We start from the raw sequence: 19,809 nt of genomic DNA, 5'->3' as shown, positions 1-19,809 counted from the left end.
TACATATAATATTAAATAAAGAATCTTTAAAAAGCAAACAAACAAACCAAAAAAAAAAAAGTTAGCAGAAGCCAGACTATGAGGGCTTCATAGATCCAACTGAAAGATTCCCTCTCTTCTAGCAAAGATTGGTGGGTTGGTGTAATTCAAATGGTATTCTGAACATAGAACTCTGCCATAGAGGACTGGATGTAACCAGCAAAGTGTGTTAGCCATCCTAGGAGCTGGGATTGGATCACAAGACACTTGAATATAAGCACACTCACTGAGTAGCTAAAATCAACAGGACGTTGCGATTGCTTGAATGTGGGAGCGATATAGCTATAATTCCCCAGGAAACCGATCCTAAAACAGAGAATGCTGTGCAAGGTGTTTACTAAGGTGTACTCTGGAATCAACACCTGTGCAAGAGCAGGTAAAGCGAGGACTGGGTAAAGCGAGAGGCTGGGCAGTAACTCAGACCCAACAGAGTCCTCAGCCAACCTCAGAGGAGGAGCTGGAGTGTTATGAACAGATTGTCCTTGGGGGAGGGGGGACGAGGACTATTCTGGGGCTGATTCCTCTGTGCTGATCAGTCATTGGATACATAACACCCTGAGAAGAGTTCATGATTCTGAAGGAGTTGTTACTCTGCTCTAGCAACTGCTGAACAGGACTGATAGTTGGGAGCCGTCTGCTCGGCAATGCATCCTTTACTTTTAAGGAGTCTGGGCTTTGTGTCACAACATCTATTACAGTGGTGGAAGAGCACAGAAGAGTTAGGATGATTCTTAGGTTTCCTTTTCATTTTTATGTTATGTGTTTATGTGTTATGAGTGTTTTGTCTACACATATGCATGTGTGCCACATGAGTGCCTGGTACCCACAGAGGCCAGAAGAGAGAAATGGATCTGTTCAAAGGAGTTGAGAATCACTTTGTCAATGCTAGGGAACCAAGTCCAGGTCCTTGCAAAAGAAGCAAGTGTTCTTAACAGCTGAAGCATCTATACAGCCCCGATTTCCTAATTGTTCAATGTGCACATCCTAATGAATTTTTTGTAGGACTGTGTATTGCAAATTCTGGCTTATTTGGTAAAATCCCCACTAAGTGGGAGTTCTTCATGGACAGACTGATTGCATGAAAGGGTGGCACAAAGTCCCATAATTAATACCTGGATACATAGTTTTCTGGATAAGTGAATGTAAGCTACATCCATGTCCCTCTCTCTCCCCCCTACATTCCCTTTGTCCCCGTGTTTCTCAGTGCTACCGTCATCCAATGTGGGAAAAGCTCATCGGATTATCAGAGATACCACCTGTGCTGGAGCTGAGCAAACACCACATCGGGTTCCTCTGATCCCCGGCTCTCAGACAAGCAGAGGTGACAGTGGAGGGAGGGGGTGATGACATCCCATGCTTAACCCCTCCTCCAGCTCTGCAGCCCTTATGAACTCAATGCTGACTGATCATGTCCTTTCCAAACAGTCAGGATACTGAATCCGAATTCCCCATGTATCTAGACTACCCCACCCCAACTCTAATTTTCTCTTCCTCAGAACCCCCCCACCCCCACCCAACCTCTGACAGCCACTTTGGGATCCCAAAAGATATTTCACATCACACTAGAAATTCTTTGGAATGGAGGAGACTGGTCGAAACAAGGTCACAAAGTAGAGGAAGCCAGTCCTGCCTCAGGAAGCAGAATCCACTTCATTGGCTCCTTCAGCTTTGTCCTACCCCTTACCCCGCCCCGTCACACTCCAGTGACCCAGTCCTTTTCTGATCCCCTCTCGTGGGAACCCAGCACCCTACTCCCTTGCTGTAACTGTGCTGAGGGCAAACGGAGCATCATCGTTTCCAGTGGGTGTGGACGCTGCCTAGAGACTAGGGAGATGACCAAGCTGCCTGCTCCCTATCTTTCACCCTAGTCAGGGCCAGAACTAGAACCCTTACCATACCTCAACTCAGTTCATTTAGTGCAGTTCTCACCTCAATTCCCCGCCGCCCCCCAGTGCCCTAGTCCACTCTAGCCCTTTTCCTTGTACAGTCTCCATTGTGAGCAACTGCGGCCCTCCAGGACCCTCCGAGTTTTTTAAGAAAAAGCCTAGGTTTGGGGTTTCAGATAGGAGGTGGGATGTACAAAGGCAGAAGCTAGCCTTCACGAAAGAGCTAAGAGCTGATACTGTGGTTATCACTGCGGCCACTGCGGCAGAACTCGGTAACTGCGGCTCCAGACAAACTAAGGCACCTGCTCTGTAGCGGGGGCCCTGGGACACAAACCAAACCGGATCACCACCGCCATCACCACGTCTTCTAAACCACCAAAGAAAGATGCTGGACCCCACAGCAGCTACCCCATCACGCCATCCCCTCCGGCAGGCGCACGTGTAAACACACACACATACACACACACACACACACACACACACACACACACACACACACACACACACACACGCACACACGAATTTCCAGAACTGAGGACATTGGTATGAGAGGTGGGCAGAAAAGATATTTCTAAGAGAAGGAGAACCTAGCGCGGGGGCGAGCCTGGAGTGCAGTCACCCAGGAGCGCGCGCACGGAACTCTGGAGTCTAGGAGGCGCGCCAAGAGTCACCTGGTGGGACAAAAGCCGCCCAGAGCCTGGGACCGGCTGGGTCTAAGGGAAGGCTGGTGGCGGAGTGGAGGAGTAGGGGCCGGGGCAGGGGGCGGAAACTAGGAGGGGCTGGCGATGTGGTGGGCGGGAGCCTGAGCGAGCAGCGCCGCGGGAGCAGGTGGAACCGGTGCTGGAGCTAGCTTAGTTGGAGCTGAGTGGGACTTCACAGGAGCCATGGATCTGCTCAAGCTGAACCGCAGCTTGCAAGGACCAGGACCCGGGTCAGGGTCTTCTTTGTGCCGCCCGGGTGTCTCCCTCCTCAACAGCAGTAGCGCCGGCAACCTCAGCTGTGAGACCCCTCGTATCCGCGGAACCGGGACCAGAGGTGGGTGCCTCCCTAAGCCCTTCTCACTGCACCACACAGCACTATTCGAGAACCCCTTTGACCTCTACACTGTCAGCTGTCCATAGCTTACCCTGATAGGACTTCCTTGGCTCCCACCTAGGTCCCTCCCCTCCACACACTGGCTCCCAAGCTCTCCTGACTCTAACACCTTCACACCGTGCTTCAGAGCCCTGGCCTCATACTTGCCCTGCCATTAGCTACCTAGATCATTCCCAAGTTAAGCATCACACAGCTGGGAAGCAAGGACCTCTTCTTGCCAGAGGGTCTAGCTTTCTTTTCCAGTTTACAGAGCCAGTGCTGAGGGAGAGAGAGGCAGGAACCAGGGAAAGAAAGGCAAAAGAAGGAGGCTGGGCCGGTGAGGGTAGAAGCTCTCTGGACTGCATGAATAAGAGTTGTAATCATCTCCCACTACCCCAACCTTCCCAAGGAAAGATTCTCAGATCTGAATTTAGCAGGCACTGGGGGATGTTACCTTTCTTGTTTCATTTGTCCCCAAACTCCTCTGCTCCCAGGGTCCTTCATCCACCTATGTGCCTTCTCTGTCTCTCTGAAGGTCCCCAAGTCCCTTCCAAAGCGCCCCAAGTATCCCTTTTCTCACTTGCCTAGAGCTAACTTCCCCTGGCAACAGTCACCCCATTCCTTTGTGTCACCTTCCTTTCCTACTGCTTTCCCTCATCCCAGCTTCAAAATGACTCATTCCTTCCATCAGTAGCATCTTCCTTGCTTCAATGAACATCTTTAAATGTATGCCCCCCTCCATCCCCATATTTGCTTGCAATGTTTAATGAACATTTGCTAGGCTTAGCACTGGGGACACCGAATGAACTAGACACAGCCTGCAGTCTCAGCAGTCTGCAGCCAAGTACACAGGGACAGAGACTACGGGGAAAAAAATCACTGCCTGGAAATCCCACAAGAGGGTCTGATTGGGATTTGGACATCCAAAGGAATTGGGGGTCTGGTAACTTCACTGGGGGTGGGAGGTGGAACCTGGGAGCTTGGGTTCAGTAAATGGAAAGGGAAGGAGTTGGATTCTATGTTCAAGATGTAAACATTGAAATAAATTATAAATCTACATATTTACTCAGCTTATGAAACAATTCATGCTTTCTCATTTTGGCTTTTACCCACTGTCACTTAGACTCTTTCATTCAGAAAATATTTATTGAACCAGAAACTGTGCTAGGCAACAAGGATAGAGTTTAACAAAACTGACACAGCCCTGCTCCGAGTTTATAGGGGAAACAGACAAGTAAGCCAGGAGTGGCAGCAGGAAGAGAAGAAACACAGTGTATATACAAGAGGGGCATCTCCAGCCTGCTCTGCCCTTGGGGATGAAGACAGGTTTCCTGAGATAGGGATATGATCAAGTAGGGAAATAAGACAAAGAGCTAAGTGACTGAGCAGAAGAGGCATACAATGTCTTAGGCGAAGACAGCCTATCTAAAAAAAACTTCAAGTTTAAGGCCATAGCATGTTTGTTCAGTACAACACAGTTTTTGAATGACTAGAACATGTACCATTGAAGGTAGCTAATAATAATTAGGCTAGACCAGCCTAGAGTATATTTGGAGAGCTTTATGGCCCTTGCTATGGTGTGTAGATTTTATCCTGAGGCATTGGGATCCACGAAATAGTCTATGCTGTCAGAGTTGATTGCATGGTGTTGAGATTGAGATGGAATGCAGAAGGATACTTTAGAAAACTATTGCATTACATAGATCTGGCTGGAAGACGATGCTAGCTCAGAAGGAAGGGCTGGCAGTACAGATGCAGAGAAGAAGATGGATCTGAGAGCCACTTCTGGAAATGGAGTCAAAAACAACCTGAACATTGGTTAGAAGTAGAGAGGGTGGATGAGATCAAGGGATGAAATCCAGTTTCTGGTTTAGGAAACTGATAGGATGTGGATGGCCTATCACAGAAAGACAACCAAGAAGAGGCTGGATATGCACGTCATATTACAGCACTTGCCTGCAACTACAAGCATTCAGTTCCTAGTAACAAAGGAGCAGAAGCAGTTTGGGAAGAAGGGATTATTATAAACTCAATTTGGAACCCATAGTGTTCAAAAAATGATGGTTACTCACCAACGCTGTTGAATCCTGGGATCTGGAACTTACCTTGGAGATCTGAGCTGGAAATATAGACTTGAAAAGTCTTCACCTGGAGGGAGGGGGATACTGGAAACCATAGGAATAGGCAAAATATATTTTTAAAATATTGTGTAAAATTAAAGCAGGGAAGCTGAGACAGGACCCTAGAGAAGGCTGGCATTTAAAAACAAGACAGAGGAGGGAAGGTCTGCAAGGAGATGCAAATGAAACACAAACAATAGCTGTGTCTTTGCAGAAAGTGAGAGAAGAGTCTCAGCTGAAGTCGCTGAGGTCGAGTGAGGGGTACCAATTACTGCTATGATGCATCAGAGATGAACAAAACAGCCACACAGCAGTGTTGTTCATATACAATAACTAGTTCTGAGGAAGTGATGTGGATACCAAGACATGACTCAGAAGGAGGAGGACTGGGCCACAGAGGAGGGGTTGCAAGAAGTGAACATGAATAGTTAGGCAAAATGTCCAAGAAGTGGGGGTGTGAGGGAGAAAGAAAAATAGGACAGTGGTAGAGATGTTATGGGGTTGAGGAAAGGTAGGGAGGCAGCAGAGCATTTCTTTTGTTTCTTTTCTTTTTTCTTTTTCTTTCTTTTTCTTTTTCTTTTTTTTTAAACCAGGATCTCAAAATAAGGGGTTCAATTTTTTTGTTCTATATTTGCCCCTAGAGTAGCAAGGACTACAGATCTGCTACACTATGGGTGTTTAAAAGCAGAAAACAATCAAGAGAGATGTTAATGGTTCTGACACAAAGGAGGGCAGCCAGTAGAGCAAAGGTCCTTGAAGAACAAGATGTTCAGAGCCCATTCAAGGACCGTCCTCATTTGTCTGGATGTTGTTGCATGCGTACATCAGGTCATTGCCCAGGTGCTCACAAATCTTGTGCAAAGACTGTTGGCCAGTCTCCCTGGAATAGGACCCCCAGAGATGCATTTGTCACCTGGGCTCACTACAACAAAAGTGGGAAATTTGTATGCTGCACACTTTATTTTTAGATGAACCTGTGACTTTACCATCAGCTCAGATGCTATCCACAGTAAAATGGCCAACACCAACACTCACATCAGTATCATCCACAGTCACTTAGAAGTTATGTGTCTGTGACATGCTACCCTTATTTTATTATTACCCACAAACTATCACATCTTTCCCATGACTGCTTAAGTAAACCTTCTCCAGATCTTACCCAGAAAATCATGGAGTATCGTTCTTAAGCACTCAGATATTTTCAGCAAAGACTGTATGTTCACTTGAGTTCTCAGCTATTTCACACAATCAAGATTAACATCTTAACTGAGCTAAATGTGTTAACATCTGACATTTATACTCACTTAAATAGTGCCCACACATCATTGGTATTACTACCACCTCCTCTGTCAAATCAGAACTACCGTCACTTGATTATTCTCCTGTTCACATACAGAGCTCTGCATATAAGCCATGCTTCCTGAAGATGTCACCTGCAGAGATGTTATTTAGTCTTGGCTATTGTCTTTGCTTATTCTGATGTCATCACAGTTATTCGGATGTTCTTTACACTTAAATGTGGCATGAATTCAACCTGATATTACCTTCACACATGTAGATGACACCTCTTTCCAGTCATCTCACAGAGAAATGAGGGTTACCTTCACCTACCTCTGGACACTAAAGCATCACTCAGTGTTCTGCTGTTACCAATGCACCCATGCATATGACCTCTGCATCCTTGCTTAGGGCCACTAACACTTGGGTGTTTCCCACACAACTCACTGAGCTACTGTCTTCAGTTGAACACTATTCACATTCACAAGTACTGTACTGACGTCTCTGTTCGTGAGTAACCAGAACCAGCACAGCAGGTGAAGGCACTGGCTGCTTCAGTTCTGTGAAGTCTTTCTTAGAAAAGCCTGTTTGTTTTGGTTTTGTTTTTAGTTAGGCTATCATGTACCCTCCCCTGGTCTTCAGCATCTGATCTTTCTGCCTCCAATCCTTGAGATTACAAGCATGTTCCTCCATACCTGGTTTAGAGGATGCTTGGGATCAAACCCCTGGCTTTGGACAAGCTAGGTAAGCTCTCTATCAACTGAGCCACATCCTCAACTCAAGTTTCAGATGTCATCTTGATTCTTGTACTCACATTTCTCTGCCATAATCTGGATGATCTCACACACACATTCTCTCTCTCTCTCTCTCTCTCTCTCTCTCTCTCTCTCTCTCTCTCTCTCTCTCTCACACACACACACACACACACACACACATTTGCACACTAACACACATTCACATGCTCACACACTAACAAACACACGCCCACAATCTTACACACTCTCTCACAATGCCCACATGCACACTCAGGCACACACTCACACAGTCTACACATTCACACACATTTGCTATACAGTTAGTTGCTTGTCACACTTACCGTAACTTTATCCTCTTGTTTTCAGAAAACTCCAAGTACATTAAGAACTTCCTAAGTGGGAAAGTGTAGCTTCATGTTTTGGAGCCACCAAGGACCAAGCTGAAAGGCACACATATGGATGTATCTGTTAGATGAATGAGACACAGGTTTTTAAATGCTTGTATAGTTCAAAGTGCTACACCAGCCTGAAGTGTGGTGACTGCACTAAGAATTAGTTGAAGAGAAATCCAGAGGATGTGAGAAAGATGGCAGAAATGAAGAAGTTAAGGTGGGTGAAGACAGAAGAAGTAGACTTGGAAAACAGAGTTCAAAAAAGGCCACCTGCTCCTTGTTCTTGGGTTCAAGGGTCTCTCTAACAAAGATCTCCCTTCCAGAGTTTCTTTGTTATCCATCTGTGTGCATGCACACACACACACACACACACACACACACACACCTCAAATTTGTCACACATAAGCCTGTGAAAATAACATAACTTGAATCAGGTGTGGTGGCACATACCTTTAATCTCAGCACTTGGGAGGTAGAGGCAGTAGGATCTCTGTGAGTTCAAGGCCACCCTGGTCTATATAGAGAGCTTCTGGACAGCCAGGACTATATAAAGAGACCCTGTCAAAGAAGGAGGAGGAGGAGGAGGAGGAGGAGGAGGAGAAGGAGGAGGAGGAGGAGGAGGAGGAGGAGGAGGAGGAGGAGGAGGAGGAGGAGGAGGAGGAAGAGGAGGAGGAGGAGGAGGAGGAGGAGGAGAAATTGAAAATAGACATTCAACAGCACCAACATCAGCCTGTCATATGATACTGGTACATCAAGGCCCTTTAACATGTGTCTCCCAATATACATAGGCATAAAAGAGAAGCACAGTAAACTGAGATTCCATGATGAAATCTAGAGGGGGGGACAAAAAGGCATTTAGACTGAGATTTGATTGAGAGAAGAAAGAAATAGTAAGATGAATGGCTGGACCCTACAGCAACTGTCAGACGTGAAGCATTTTAGGTATTCAAAGATCTAAGCAAGTAATGCTTAGATCTACTGCTAAGTCATATTTGAGGAACTCTTTTTTAAAGATTTATAGTAGTGGTGGTAGTGGTGGAGGCAGTGGCAGAGGTGGTGTGTGTATGTGTGCGTGCGCGTGCATGTGCACACTTGTGCATGCAAAATAGGGAGTCAAAATAGGGTTTCTGAGATCTGGAACTACAGACAGTTGTGAGCCAACAAACATAGAAGTGCTCTTTATATCTTAAAGCCTGCTCTCTGGCTCCATGTTAAGAGATTTCATGTAAACAGAACTTTATTTGACTCCTACAACAACTTCTAAGCAAGCTAGTTATCATTACAAAGCAATAATACAGTTTGGAAGCTAAGCCAAGAGTCAGCCAAGAGAAGAGAGCAAGCTAGCAGCTAAAATGGAGGCTGTGCCTCTGGACACTTACTGCTCCACAGTGTAGGAGGCTCTTTCCCATCCCTTCTCTCCTCAAGCTCCAATCTCCCTGACACTGAGGCCATGGATGGATGACTCAGCCTTCTTCAGTTCCATCCAGTTCTGTTCAGGTTTGCGTGCTTATGATACAGGTCCAGAGCTGAGTCTGTCTCCCAGTAGACAATGACACAAATGAACGGGTCATCCTCCCAACCCTCCTGACTCACCCAGCAACACCAGCCCCTCCTGGGGCTCCCACAGCTTCTTGTACATCTCTCACCCTCATGTCTTATCACACTGTGTGGCAATTATCTGTTTAAGTATCTCAGATTTCCTCTGTACTTACAGTTCTCAGATGGCAGGGAATTCATCAGAGTCACCTCTTTGTCCCCAATACCTGACAGAAAGGAGTCTTCTGCAAATGTTTACTGAGTGAGAATAGCAATGCACAACTCAGAGAGGAATGAAAGGTTCCAATAAGTAAGTGTGTGGGGACTATGGAGCCTGCACAGGTCAAGGAAGTAGGAGTGAGTTCCAAATGAGGTGTTCAGGATAGCATTTCCAAAGCAGTGACAATCAGTCTGATTGACAGAGGTGAGGGATTTATGGACATTTATCAGATTTAGGTAGTAAGTTTGTGATGGGGGTGGAAGCAGAGGCTTTATGAACGAGTGTTCATTCCCAGGTTGAGAACCCAGCTTAAGAGGGAGTCATGAGTGTTCATGATGCATTAAAGAAACTGAGTCATCAAGTGGGTTGAGTAGGTGTGGCACTGAGAGGAGGTGACAGTCCTAAGGAGGGGTTGTAGATAGTACAGAGTGGTGGGTGGCTTTTCTCTCTTGTTTAGCTGGCTGTTTTGGTTTTGGTTTTAGAGAACATAGAGATGATCCAACACAGTCCTAAAGGGAGTGAGTAGTCAGGGGTACATGGAGGTTCAGTGGAATGGTCAGAGAAGGAACCTTTCAATCCAGTAACTACAAATAAGTAAATAATACTGGAGAGATGGCTCAGTGGTTAAGAGCACTGTCTGCTCCTCCAGAGGTCCTGAGTTCAATTCCCAGCAACCACATGGTGAATCACAACCATATGTAATGAGATCTGATGCCCTCTTCTGGTGTGTCTGAAGACAGGTACAGTGTGTGTGTGTGTGTGTGTGTGTGTGTGTGTGTGTGTGTGTGTGTGTTTAAAAAAATAAAAAAGAAATATTGAACCAGTGAGTCCTTAAAGTGTTTACAGAGAAAAGCGAGTATGCAACCAACCATAATGAGAGATGGGCTTTTCTAAGGAAGAATAGGGTTGACCCAACTTACCTAAGCCTCCACATTTATGATGGTATAGCATTTACTGTCATCATTTTACTGCGTAGTCCAGGGATGTTAGAGAGCATTCGCAATGGGCCAGGAACTAGCTGGATATTACGGTTTGGGGGGTGAAGCAGGACTGGGGCTCTAAATGGACGGGGTTCAGATCCTCCTACAACTATCTCTCTTTTCTACCCAGAATTGGAGTTGACCATTCGAATCACCCTTTATGCGGTGATCTTTCTGATGAGTGTTGGCGGAAACGTGCTCATCATTGTGGTCCTGGGACTGAGCCGACGCCTAAGAACGGTCACCAACACCTTCCTACTCTCCCTGGCAGTCAGCGACCTCCTGCTGGCTGTCGCTTGCATGCCCTTCACACTCCTGCCCAACCTTATGGGCACATTCATCTTCGGCACAGTCATCTGCAAGGCCGTTTCCTACCTCATGGGTAGGTGAGACAAACACCAGAATCGCCCCCTTTGCCCTCTCCCTTCCTAATGTCCTTGACAAATACGTGGGTTTTTCCTGATAGGGGTGGAGGAAATCATCTTGGTGAGCTTGCAGGGGGCGCATTTCCAAGATGACCCTTTCCTTTACCCTTGTTTAGGGGTATCAGTGAGTGTGTCCACTCTAAATCTCGCGGCCATCGCCCTGGAGCGATACAGCGCCATCTGCCGACCACTGCAAGCACGGGTGTGGCAGACACGCTCCCACGCAGCTCGGGTGATCTTAGCCACGTGGCTGCTGTCTGGATTGCTTATGGTCCCCTACCCTGTGTACACCGTGGTGCAGCCAGTGGGGCCTCGAATACTGCAGTGCATGCATCTCTGGCCCAGTGAACGTGTCCAACAAACGTGGTGAGGAAGTCCCATTTCCTTCTCTCTCAGATGCTTATACTCCTTCCCTAAAGCAACGCTTCTAAGCTCCGGGCTAGGTGGCAGAGACAGGGGTAGGATTTGGTTATGCCACTGGGGAGGGCAAGAGACCTGCGAGGGACCCTAAATTGGAACTCCAAATGAGGGGGTGCAGAATGAGGCTCGGTGAGAAAATTCTAGAAAGTCCAGTTTTTGCCTCTTCATCTACCTGTTCCTGGCCACAGGGAGACAATGATTGGTCTGTGTTGTGTTCCCAGGTCCGTGCTTCTGCTAATACTGCTGTTCTTCATCCCGGGCGTGGTTATGGCCGTGGCCTATGGACTCATCTCCCGCGAACTCTACCTAGGGCTCCGCTTTGATGGTGATAATGACAGCGAGACCCAAAGCCGGGTCCGAAACCAAGCTGGCCTGCCGGGTGGGGCAACACCAGGTGGGTGAAAAACACGAGGGACGGGGCTTTGGTGATGGGCATGAACTCCTTACTTGGGTGGATCTAAAAGAATTGTAGAAAGGTGGGAGGCCGCGGTGAAAGCTGTGGGGAAGGAGCATCGAACAGAGGTTAGGCTGCAGTTTGAGAGCAATCTGCCTTCTGCTTTGATTGCACCCTCTGTGCTCCATGCTCAGGGCCTGTCCACCAGAACGGGGGTTGCCGGCATGTGACCAGCCTGACTGGGGAAGACAGTGATGGCTGCTACGTGCAACTTCCACGGTCCCGACTGGAGATGACAACGCTGACCACGCCCACTACTGGGCCAGGCCCTGGCCCTCGGCCCAACCAGGCCAAGCTGCTGGCTAAGAAGCGGGTGGTGCGAATGCTGCTGGTGATTGTTTTGCTTTTTTTCGTGTGTTGGCTGCCAGTGTACAGCGCCAACACGTGGCGTGCCTTCGATGGCCCAGGCGCGCGCCGAGCACTCGCAGGGGCCCCTATCTCTTTCATCCACTTGCTGAGCTACACCTCTGCTTGTGCCAACCCCCTGGTCTACTGTTTCATGCACCGCCGCTTCCGCCAGGCCTGCCTGGACACATGTGCCCGCTGTTGCCCACGGCCTCCACGAGCTCGCCCACGGCCTCTTCCGGATGAGGATCCTCCTACCCCCTCCATCGCTTCTCTGTCCAAGCTAAGCTATACCACCATCAGCACGCTGGGGCCTGGCTGAGGGATTGGGAGAGTGGAGAGTGAGATGAGATACATAACTACTATAAAATGACCCATCCAAACACATAAAAAACAAAATCCAGGATTAATCCAGGTGGTACCCAACATCATGGACAGACCCCTACACACAGAAAGCAGTATCTTTGCTGCCCCACCTGAAACAGACAGGAGTCTTACATAGGAAAGGAGGCTCACTTCTGATATGGGACTGAGTCCTTCCCTAGACATCTGGCACTGACCCCATTACATAGACAGACACACGGTCCATAGCAGTAAACTTTCCCTATACAAGGGGAACTCTGACAAGGGCTGATTGGCTCCTCACATGAGTACACTAATGGCACTATTCTATAGTGCCCATAGCCTAGTGCGGTAGTGACTTAGGACATTGTGGCTGTCCCCAGTTTGACCTCATCATTGCCTTCCTTATCCAGCACTGAAATTATCAACAAGCCTAAAATCACATGCCTTTCAGAGCTGCAGATCTCTCAGCACTGAAAAGTCCCCTCATCCCTTTCCATTAGGGACTGTGGCAAATCCTCTTCCCTCCTGCCTCTCCTCCCTCACCAGACCACATCATAAAAGTATAAGTGACTTAGCATCCTCCTGGACTTCCTGAGCTTTGGTGGGCAGGTGAGCAGGTGTGGTTTATGGGAAACTTCTTTATCTGTTTGCTCCCCTATTCAACCCCATGTCCGACCTTGTGCAAAAAGAGATGAGCATCTCCTCCCATGATTGTCATCTGGGACCTAACCTTACTCCAGTGATGTAGTAGCTGGGACTCATTGTGGCAGGTGGGATATCCATGACACTTCATGACTCCTGAGTACACCCTCTCATTTGGTGCCATCGTTAAAGTACTATACTAATGGCTTCCTGTTAATTTTTTGATGAAAAGATAAAAAGATAAAAGACTACCTAAGACTCAGATTATTCGACGTGTGTTTGAAACACCAAGAATCAGACTGTGACAGGTACATAGATGTTAATTAAAGAATGAAGTCTTTTTACTACATGCTTGATCTCCTTTAGTGTCAGAAACTGGTCAAGATACAGTTGAATAGAAGTGCCTTCACTAGATGTAGCAACAAAGATACCTGTGGGTGATGGGCTGGAGTGTAGGACTGGAGATCAGTGTGAGTCTCAGAGCCCAACTCCCTTTTTGACCAGAAAACTCATCTAAGCTCCAGAGAAAGACAGACCAGCAACCTCAGCTCTTCACAGAGGGGAAGGGGAGAGGAGGAGGAGGAAGAAGAGGAGAAGAGGGAGAAGAGGATGGACAAAGATAATCAAAGGCAAAATATTGTGAGTAGAGAGATCCTTGAAGCTTTATCTAGCAACAGATGGGGGAAACAGACTGTGTTAGCCAGGCTTACTATTGCTGTGCTGAGACATGATGACCAAATGCAAGTTGGGGAGAAAAGGGTTTATTCAGCTTATGTTTCCACAGCATCATCCATTATTGGAGGAAGTCAGACAGGAACACAAACAGGGCAGGAAGCTGGAGGCAGGAGCTGATGCAGAGGCCACGGAGAATGCTGATTTCTGGCTTGCTTTCCTTAGCTTGCTCACACTGCTACGTTGTAGACCCCAGGACCACCAGCCCAAGGATGGCACTACTCGCAATGGGCTGTGCCCTCTGCATCTCCCACTGATGACTAATTAAGGAAATGCTCTGTAGGCTCATATACAGCCACATCTTATGGAGGCATTTTCTTAATTGAGGCTTCCCCACTCTCAGATAACTTTAGCTTGTGTCAAGTTGACATAAAACTGTCCAGCACACAGACCTAGATCCCCCCCACACACACACACACGTCTTATAATAATTTAGGGAAAAGTAGAAATAATTCCAGTGGGCCAGTGATGGCTCAGTAGTTCAAAGTAGTTCCTGAGTTCGGCCCCTAGGTCTCTTGATGGAAGGAGAGAATTGACTTCTAAAAGTGGACCTCTGACCTCCAGATGTGCACTGTGGCTTGTGTATTTGCACTCACATTTATCATATACCCATAATAATGAGTAATCATTTTAAAATAAGAAATAACAGCCAACTGTTCTTCATCTTGGGGTTGATACCTCATGAGCCCTGCCCCTCTGTATGCTGTGTGTTGAGAAAGGGGAGTCCAGGAGGTTCTGGTGTTAAATATGATCCAAACACATGCATTCAAAATTGTCAAAATTGTACAAAATCATCAAAGAATAAATTTTTAAAAAATTTAAAGTACCATATTGATTGTAAACCTTGAGATGGAGACAGGTAGACCTGAGTTTTATGAGACATAAGGTATACAACATGTTGATGCCTTTACTAAAGAAAAAGAAGAGAAAGTCCGTGGATATACCATTGCTAGGGCCTGACCCAGCCCTTTGGGGAGCTCTGAAATGTAAGCTTCATCTGCCTTGCCTAACATCCACCCACTAACCAAGCACCCTAGAGAAAGGCTGGATGGAGGGAAATGTAGTGAAAAGGGACAGTGGGCCCCTTGTTTACCATTATAGGGTCGTTCCCATCCATCCTTCCTCCTGGTTCTGGGCTGTGAAAGGCTGGGGGAAGGAAGAGAACGAAGGAGAAGGCGTTCCAAGCTGTCAACTTAAGACCGTGCTGTTTAAAAATAGAATCCCAGCTGGCCTGAGGAGCTGGAGGGAGATATTAGGCCTTTCGCTCATGCCAGCTTTTCCATGGGAGCAGGAATAGGCTGCTCTTCTAAAGGGGTGATAGGAGCTACTTCTCTATTAGGGAGACATTGACTCCTGAGAAGGGAGACACAGAGAGACACAGAGAGAGAGAGAGAGCTGGAGCTGAATGAGGGAAGACTGAGTCCAGCCTCTTTGAACTTCCAGTGTGAGCCTAAGTGCTGTAGCCCAGGCTTAACCTTGACCCAAGTACAGGGCATAACCTGAGAAATACTGCTGCACATGCTGAAACCCTTTCACTCACAGAACACACCTCTATCATCCCACTCGGTGCACTGTCCTATTGCCAGATGTGGAGTCCTGAGCATCTCCCATCTGTTTTGTGTTTGTTGCAACTCAGCAAATTATGTCTGGTACAGACTAGATGTCACTGTCACTGTGAGCCGCTGCTTGGTCACTTTAGAAGGCTCGTCTGCTTGTTCAGTGCTTCACTGCAGTCTCTCCTGATGGTTACTTGTGTTCCTGCCTCATTTCTTTCTTGGGCTGGAAACTGGATGATATAACAGGAACATGGCAGAGCCTGGTGACAGGGAGGTGCTGGTGAAATCTGATGCTTCATAATGCCCTTGTGGCAGGCATTTGGACAGATTCCTTGATTTACTTCCCGAGACCCTTCAGAGCAGTTCTCTTCTCCAACAGTGAGGAAAGTGGAGCTGGGGAAGCTTAGGGTAGTTACATAAGTCCCCACATACAGAAGAGAGCCCAGTTCTGAGCTGAGGTGCCTGGCTCCAAAGCTGTCCCTCTCTGTCGAAGTTGGACTCTTCAACCCCTGTAGCACTAGACACCCTGTGTTGTATGAAGCTAGGTGTGGTGGTGCACACCTTTAATCTCAGCACCAGAGGCAGAGACAAGTTGATCTCTGTGAGTTCAAGGCCAACATGATCTACAAAGTAAGTTATAGGATACTCAGGGCTACATAGTAAGATCCTGTCCAGAAAAAAAATGGGGGGAGGGTATATGTGGTTTTATTCAAATTTCCTCAGTTAGTTTCAGTCCCAATTGTCTAATAGGAATGATTACAGTGGATCCATAATATTATTTCAGAATGAAGTAGAATAAAGAGCATAAAATGAATTACCATTGTACCGGCATACAACATAAGAAGGGTGCAACCTGAAGTTACTTTGTGACCCAGAGGAAGAAAAGTACCAGGAAACAGGCCCTCTGCAGACGGGCAGTCTATCTCTCATTTGGATCTATAGTGACCTCCCAAATGCCCACGGGTTAACTAAAGTCATAGTGCCAGCTTCATGTATTGGGAAGTGGTGGAAGGTGCATATGAAGAGGTGGGTACAGACAAAGTGTACGTATGTATGTGCACACGTGTGTTCACATGTTGGTGGGTCCACATGTGCCTGTGTATATGTGTGTGCCTGTGTGTACATGTGTGTGCATGTGTGTACACGTGTGTATGCACGTGTGTATGCATGTGTATGTATGCGTGTATACATGTGTATGCATACATATGTGTTCATGTGGTGGCGGGTCCACGTGTGCATGTGTGTGTGCATGTGCATACATGTGTGCATGTGCACATGCATGTGCCTGCATATGTGTGTGCTAGAGTAGAGATAGGTCTTTCCTCAGGAGCCACCCACCTTGTTTTTCTGAGACAGGGTTCCCCACTGACTTGAAACAGTAGGCTAGCCAGAGAACCATAGGATCCGTCTGTCTTTACAACCATCTGTCTGTACTTCTGCACCTGGCTTTTAAAATGTGGGTTCTGGGTCTCTAACCCAGATCCTCATGTTTACACAGCACATACTTTATCAACTGAGCTGTCCCCCCAGCCAGCCTGGAACCTGTATGTGGAAATCTGCCTCTGCCTTTCAAATGCTAGCATTAAGGGTGGTCCCACCTCAACCTAAACCTGTTAAAGAAATGGGGCTTAGTAGGAAGCTGTCAGGCCTTTGGAGGCATGCCCACAAAGAGAATACTGGAATGTCAGCCCCTATTTTTCTTTTTGCTTCTTTGCCATCACGAAGTAAATAGCTTTGCTGTATCACAGGCTCCCCGGTATGATGTACTACCCCTCCACAGCCTAAGGGCAATGGGATGGGGCCTGTTTAGTTGTTCTACAGTTTAGTTAGTAAACCAAACCCTCAAAACTGTGAGCCAAGCAAACTTTTCCTCTTTTGTTTTTTATTTGTTTGTTTGGTTTTTAGTTTTTCAAGACAGGGTTTCTCTGTGTAGCCTCCCTTGGCTGTCCTGGAACTCTGTAGACCAGCCTGGTCTCAAATTCAGATATTCTCCTACCTCTGCGTCCTGAGTGCTAGGATTAAAAGTGTGTGCCACCACCATCTGGCTAACTTTTCCTCTTTATAGGGCAGTTGTTTCAGGTAACTTGTTACGGTATCAGGAAACTGATTTACATAGATAACCATCCACAGCTAAAACTTGGAAAGGACAGAACTTCAAGTTTAAGAGGAGAGTCAGAACCTGCTGTAAAATGACACTAGAAGTAAAGTCAGTAATTGAACTCAGGTCTGCCTAACTCCAAAGTCCATCTTCTTTTTACCATGAATCCTGACTCTGATTTCCAGGAGTGGGGAACCATTCAGGGATGGAGGAAATTATTGACAGCAACTTGGAACCACTCAAAGCTCTTTCTAGAGCTCAAAACAGAGAACAGATATCACATTTGTAGCTCTATGGGTTTGTACCCATCATCAACTCCTGTCCTATCTTTCTATCCCCATAGGAAAGCCCCTTGGAAACCATCTCCCATGACACAAAAGCACTGGGCAGTATCCTGGAAATATCAGCATTTAACATCTCCCAAGAAGGCAGGTTTCATATCTGCGTCTCAGAAACTTCTGTTGATGAGCTAGAGGGCTGTAACCATGAATGTGCAGACATTTGCAGTCAGAGTCAGATCTAACTAGTGGGGAGAGTAAGATGAGTTATGGGCTCTTCCTTTGAGGTATCTGTGGGGAATAGAAGAGCAGGAGACATGGTGAAGACGGCAGAACCTGTCTCAGCCTTGCTGTTGTGGTATAGTGGATGTGCCGTTCTCCAGTAAGCTACAACCCTTATTGTTGGGTCAAACCATGATCCTTTGGCTGCTGCTTGCACTCTGAACCTCAGCTACCACTTTCTCAAGCTTAGGGGGCACTTGATCAGCCAGAACCATAATTCATCTCTAGTGGCATACACAAAGATCATCACCTCCCTCCCTTTTGATAGGACTCAGGCTTTTGGCAATAGAATTTCCAACACTGCCACATACCCACACCTTGGGGACAGGAAACAGTTAATGAATTAGAACCACTGAAGTAGAACTTGTCTTAATCAAACAGTTTTGGACGTCAGAACCCTAAGGAGGCATAGAAGTAGTGATCGATAAGAACTGGAGGACTCCCAAGAAATGTACATTTAGAGGATAAGGGTAGCTAGAGATAAGGTGTCCGGTTTCTCAGGGCAAAGCAAGCAGGCTTTGAGCAACGTGGAAGAGGTAGGAAGCCAAGACATTCTGCAGTAGAATATAGGACCTCAAGTATATTTCAAGAAACAAGGTAACCTAGCTGAATGTGAACAAGGAAGTACTGCTGTAAAGGCCCTGCCCAGACAAAGACAGGAGGATCCCATTCTTGCCTAACCCAGAGATAGCATCCTGAGGTTTCTAAAGTTAGCAATATTGCTTTTTCCAGAAATAATAGGGTATTATTTCATGGCATTTGAAACCCAGCCCCTAAACAGCCTTCATGTGGACCTATAATTCACCACCACCACCACCCAAAAAAACCGACAGGAGCAGTACAGAGGATGGTGAGGGGAAGCCTGACGTTCAGAGGCATTTTCAGTTACTGTAGCCAGAGAAGTGGGGGGCTTCATGTGGGTCAGGACGGAGGCAACTGCATTTGTCAGACTAGAGAAATGGCATAGCACAAATAAGAGCAACATACCAGATAAAGAGATCTGGCCAGATGAGGCCAGTTGTATCCACAGCATGGAGAACAAAGACCATAACCCAGGGTGATAGAAGACTCTGGTGTTTAGCCTACTCCACCACCGTTTACCAACTTTGGAAAGGCCAATCCTGACCTTTCCAGTACTTACCCTTCTGAGCTTTGCTCTTCCTCAGCTGTCAGTCTCTCTCACCTGAGGACACTTGACTGCTTGGTGTTGGTCAGGGTTATATGGAGCAGACAGCTCCCTTTAGAAAAGTGGGAGCTCCATACGAGTGTTAGAGGCCCGAGCAGATAAACAACTATAGTAACATTTACCTATGTACCTCAAAGTAAATATAATGCTGGATCATTATATCCCTGTGATGAATCCAGTAAACTTCTGTGCCCCCCCCCCAGTATGGCAGGCTCTTACTGAAACATTAAATTATGGTGCATTTATTAGCCATGGGTGTACATAAAGAGTCAACTAATTTCATAATACGAAGACCAATAGGGTCCCAGTCCCCTGCCTGACTGTGCCTATTTCCTTGCTACTATGAAGAATTGCTTTCAAATCTCTTATCCTTTTTTTTTTTCTGACCTCTATATCTTTAAACAGGCTGAGGAAATGATATCACTATTGTTTTTCTGTGTGGCAGAATGATCTATTCACTTCCCATCATGAAGGATAATGATTTAACTCCCACTTCAATAATCAGCCCATCAAACACATACGTGCACACACACACATGTGCAGGCACACCTTTATCATCACTTCCTTCCCCATAGAATTAACTATAATGAAATATCCGTTAAGGCAACCAGGTTCCAAACCAGTACTTGTGACAGTCGTTTACTCCCTTGTAGTCTTCCTTCCATGTCTCTGTATATTTCCTTGTCACTTTAAGTAGGACTGACTTAGACAACCTACAAAATATCAAAATACTTAACAGGACCCAGCCATGTTTGCATGATTCAGT

General features: G+C 46.7%; 1 protein-coding gene across 1 annotated transcript; it reads left to right on the top strand.

Annotated features, from left to right (window-relative positions):
• Positions 1 to 2,755: 2,755 nt before the first annotated feature.
• Positions 2,756 to 14,427, top strand: Cckbr (cholecystokinin B receptor). The gene is made up of 5 exons (XM_021168576.2): positions 2,756 to 2,960; positions 10,411 to 10,662; positions 10,822 to 11,071; positions 11,347 to 11,519; positions 11,714 to 14,427. The coding sequence occupies exons 1-5, from the start codon at positions 2,810 to 2,812 to the stop codon at positions 12,244 to 12,246; spliced, it is 1,359 nt and encodes a 452-aa protein (XP_021024235.1). The 5' UTR covers positions 2,756 to 2,809; the 3' UTR covers positions 12,247 to 14,427.
• Positions 14,428 to 19,809: the final 5,382 nt, after the last annotated feature.

Source organism: Mus caroli, unplaced genomic scaffold (assembly GCF_978045245.1).
Source record: "Mus caroli unplaced genomic scaffold, Mus_caroli_1 scaffold_8, whole genome shotgun sequence".
NCBI lineage: Eukaryota > Metazoa > Chordata > Mammalia > Rodentia > Muridae > Mus > Mus caroli.
The sequence above is the reverse complement of the archived record's forward strand: the minus strand, read 5'-3'. Positions and strand labels throughout refer to the sequence as shown.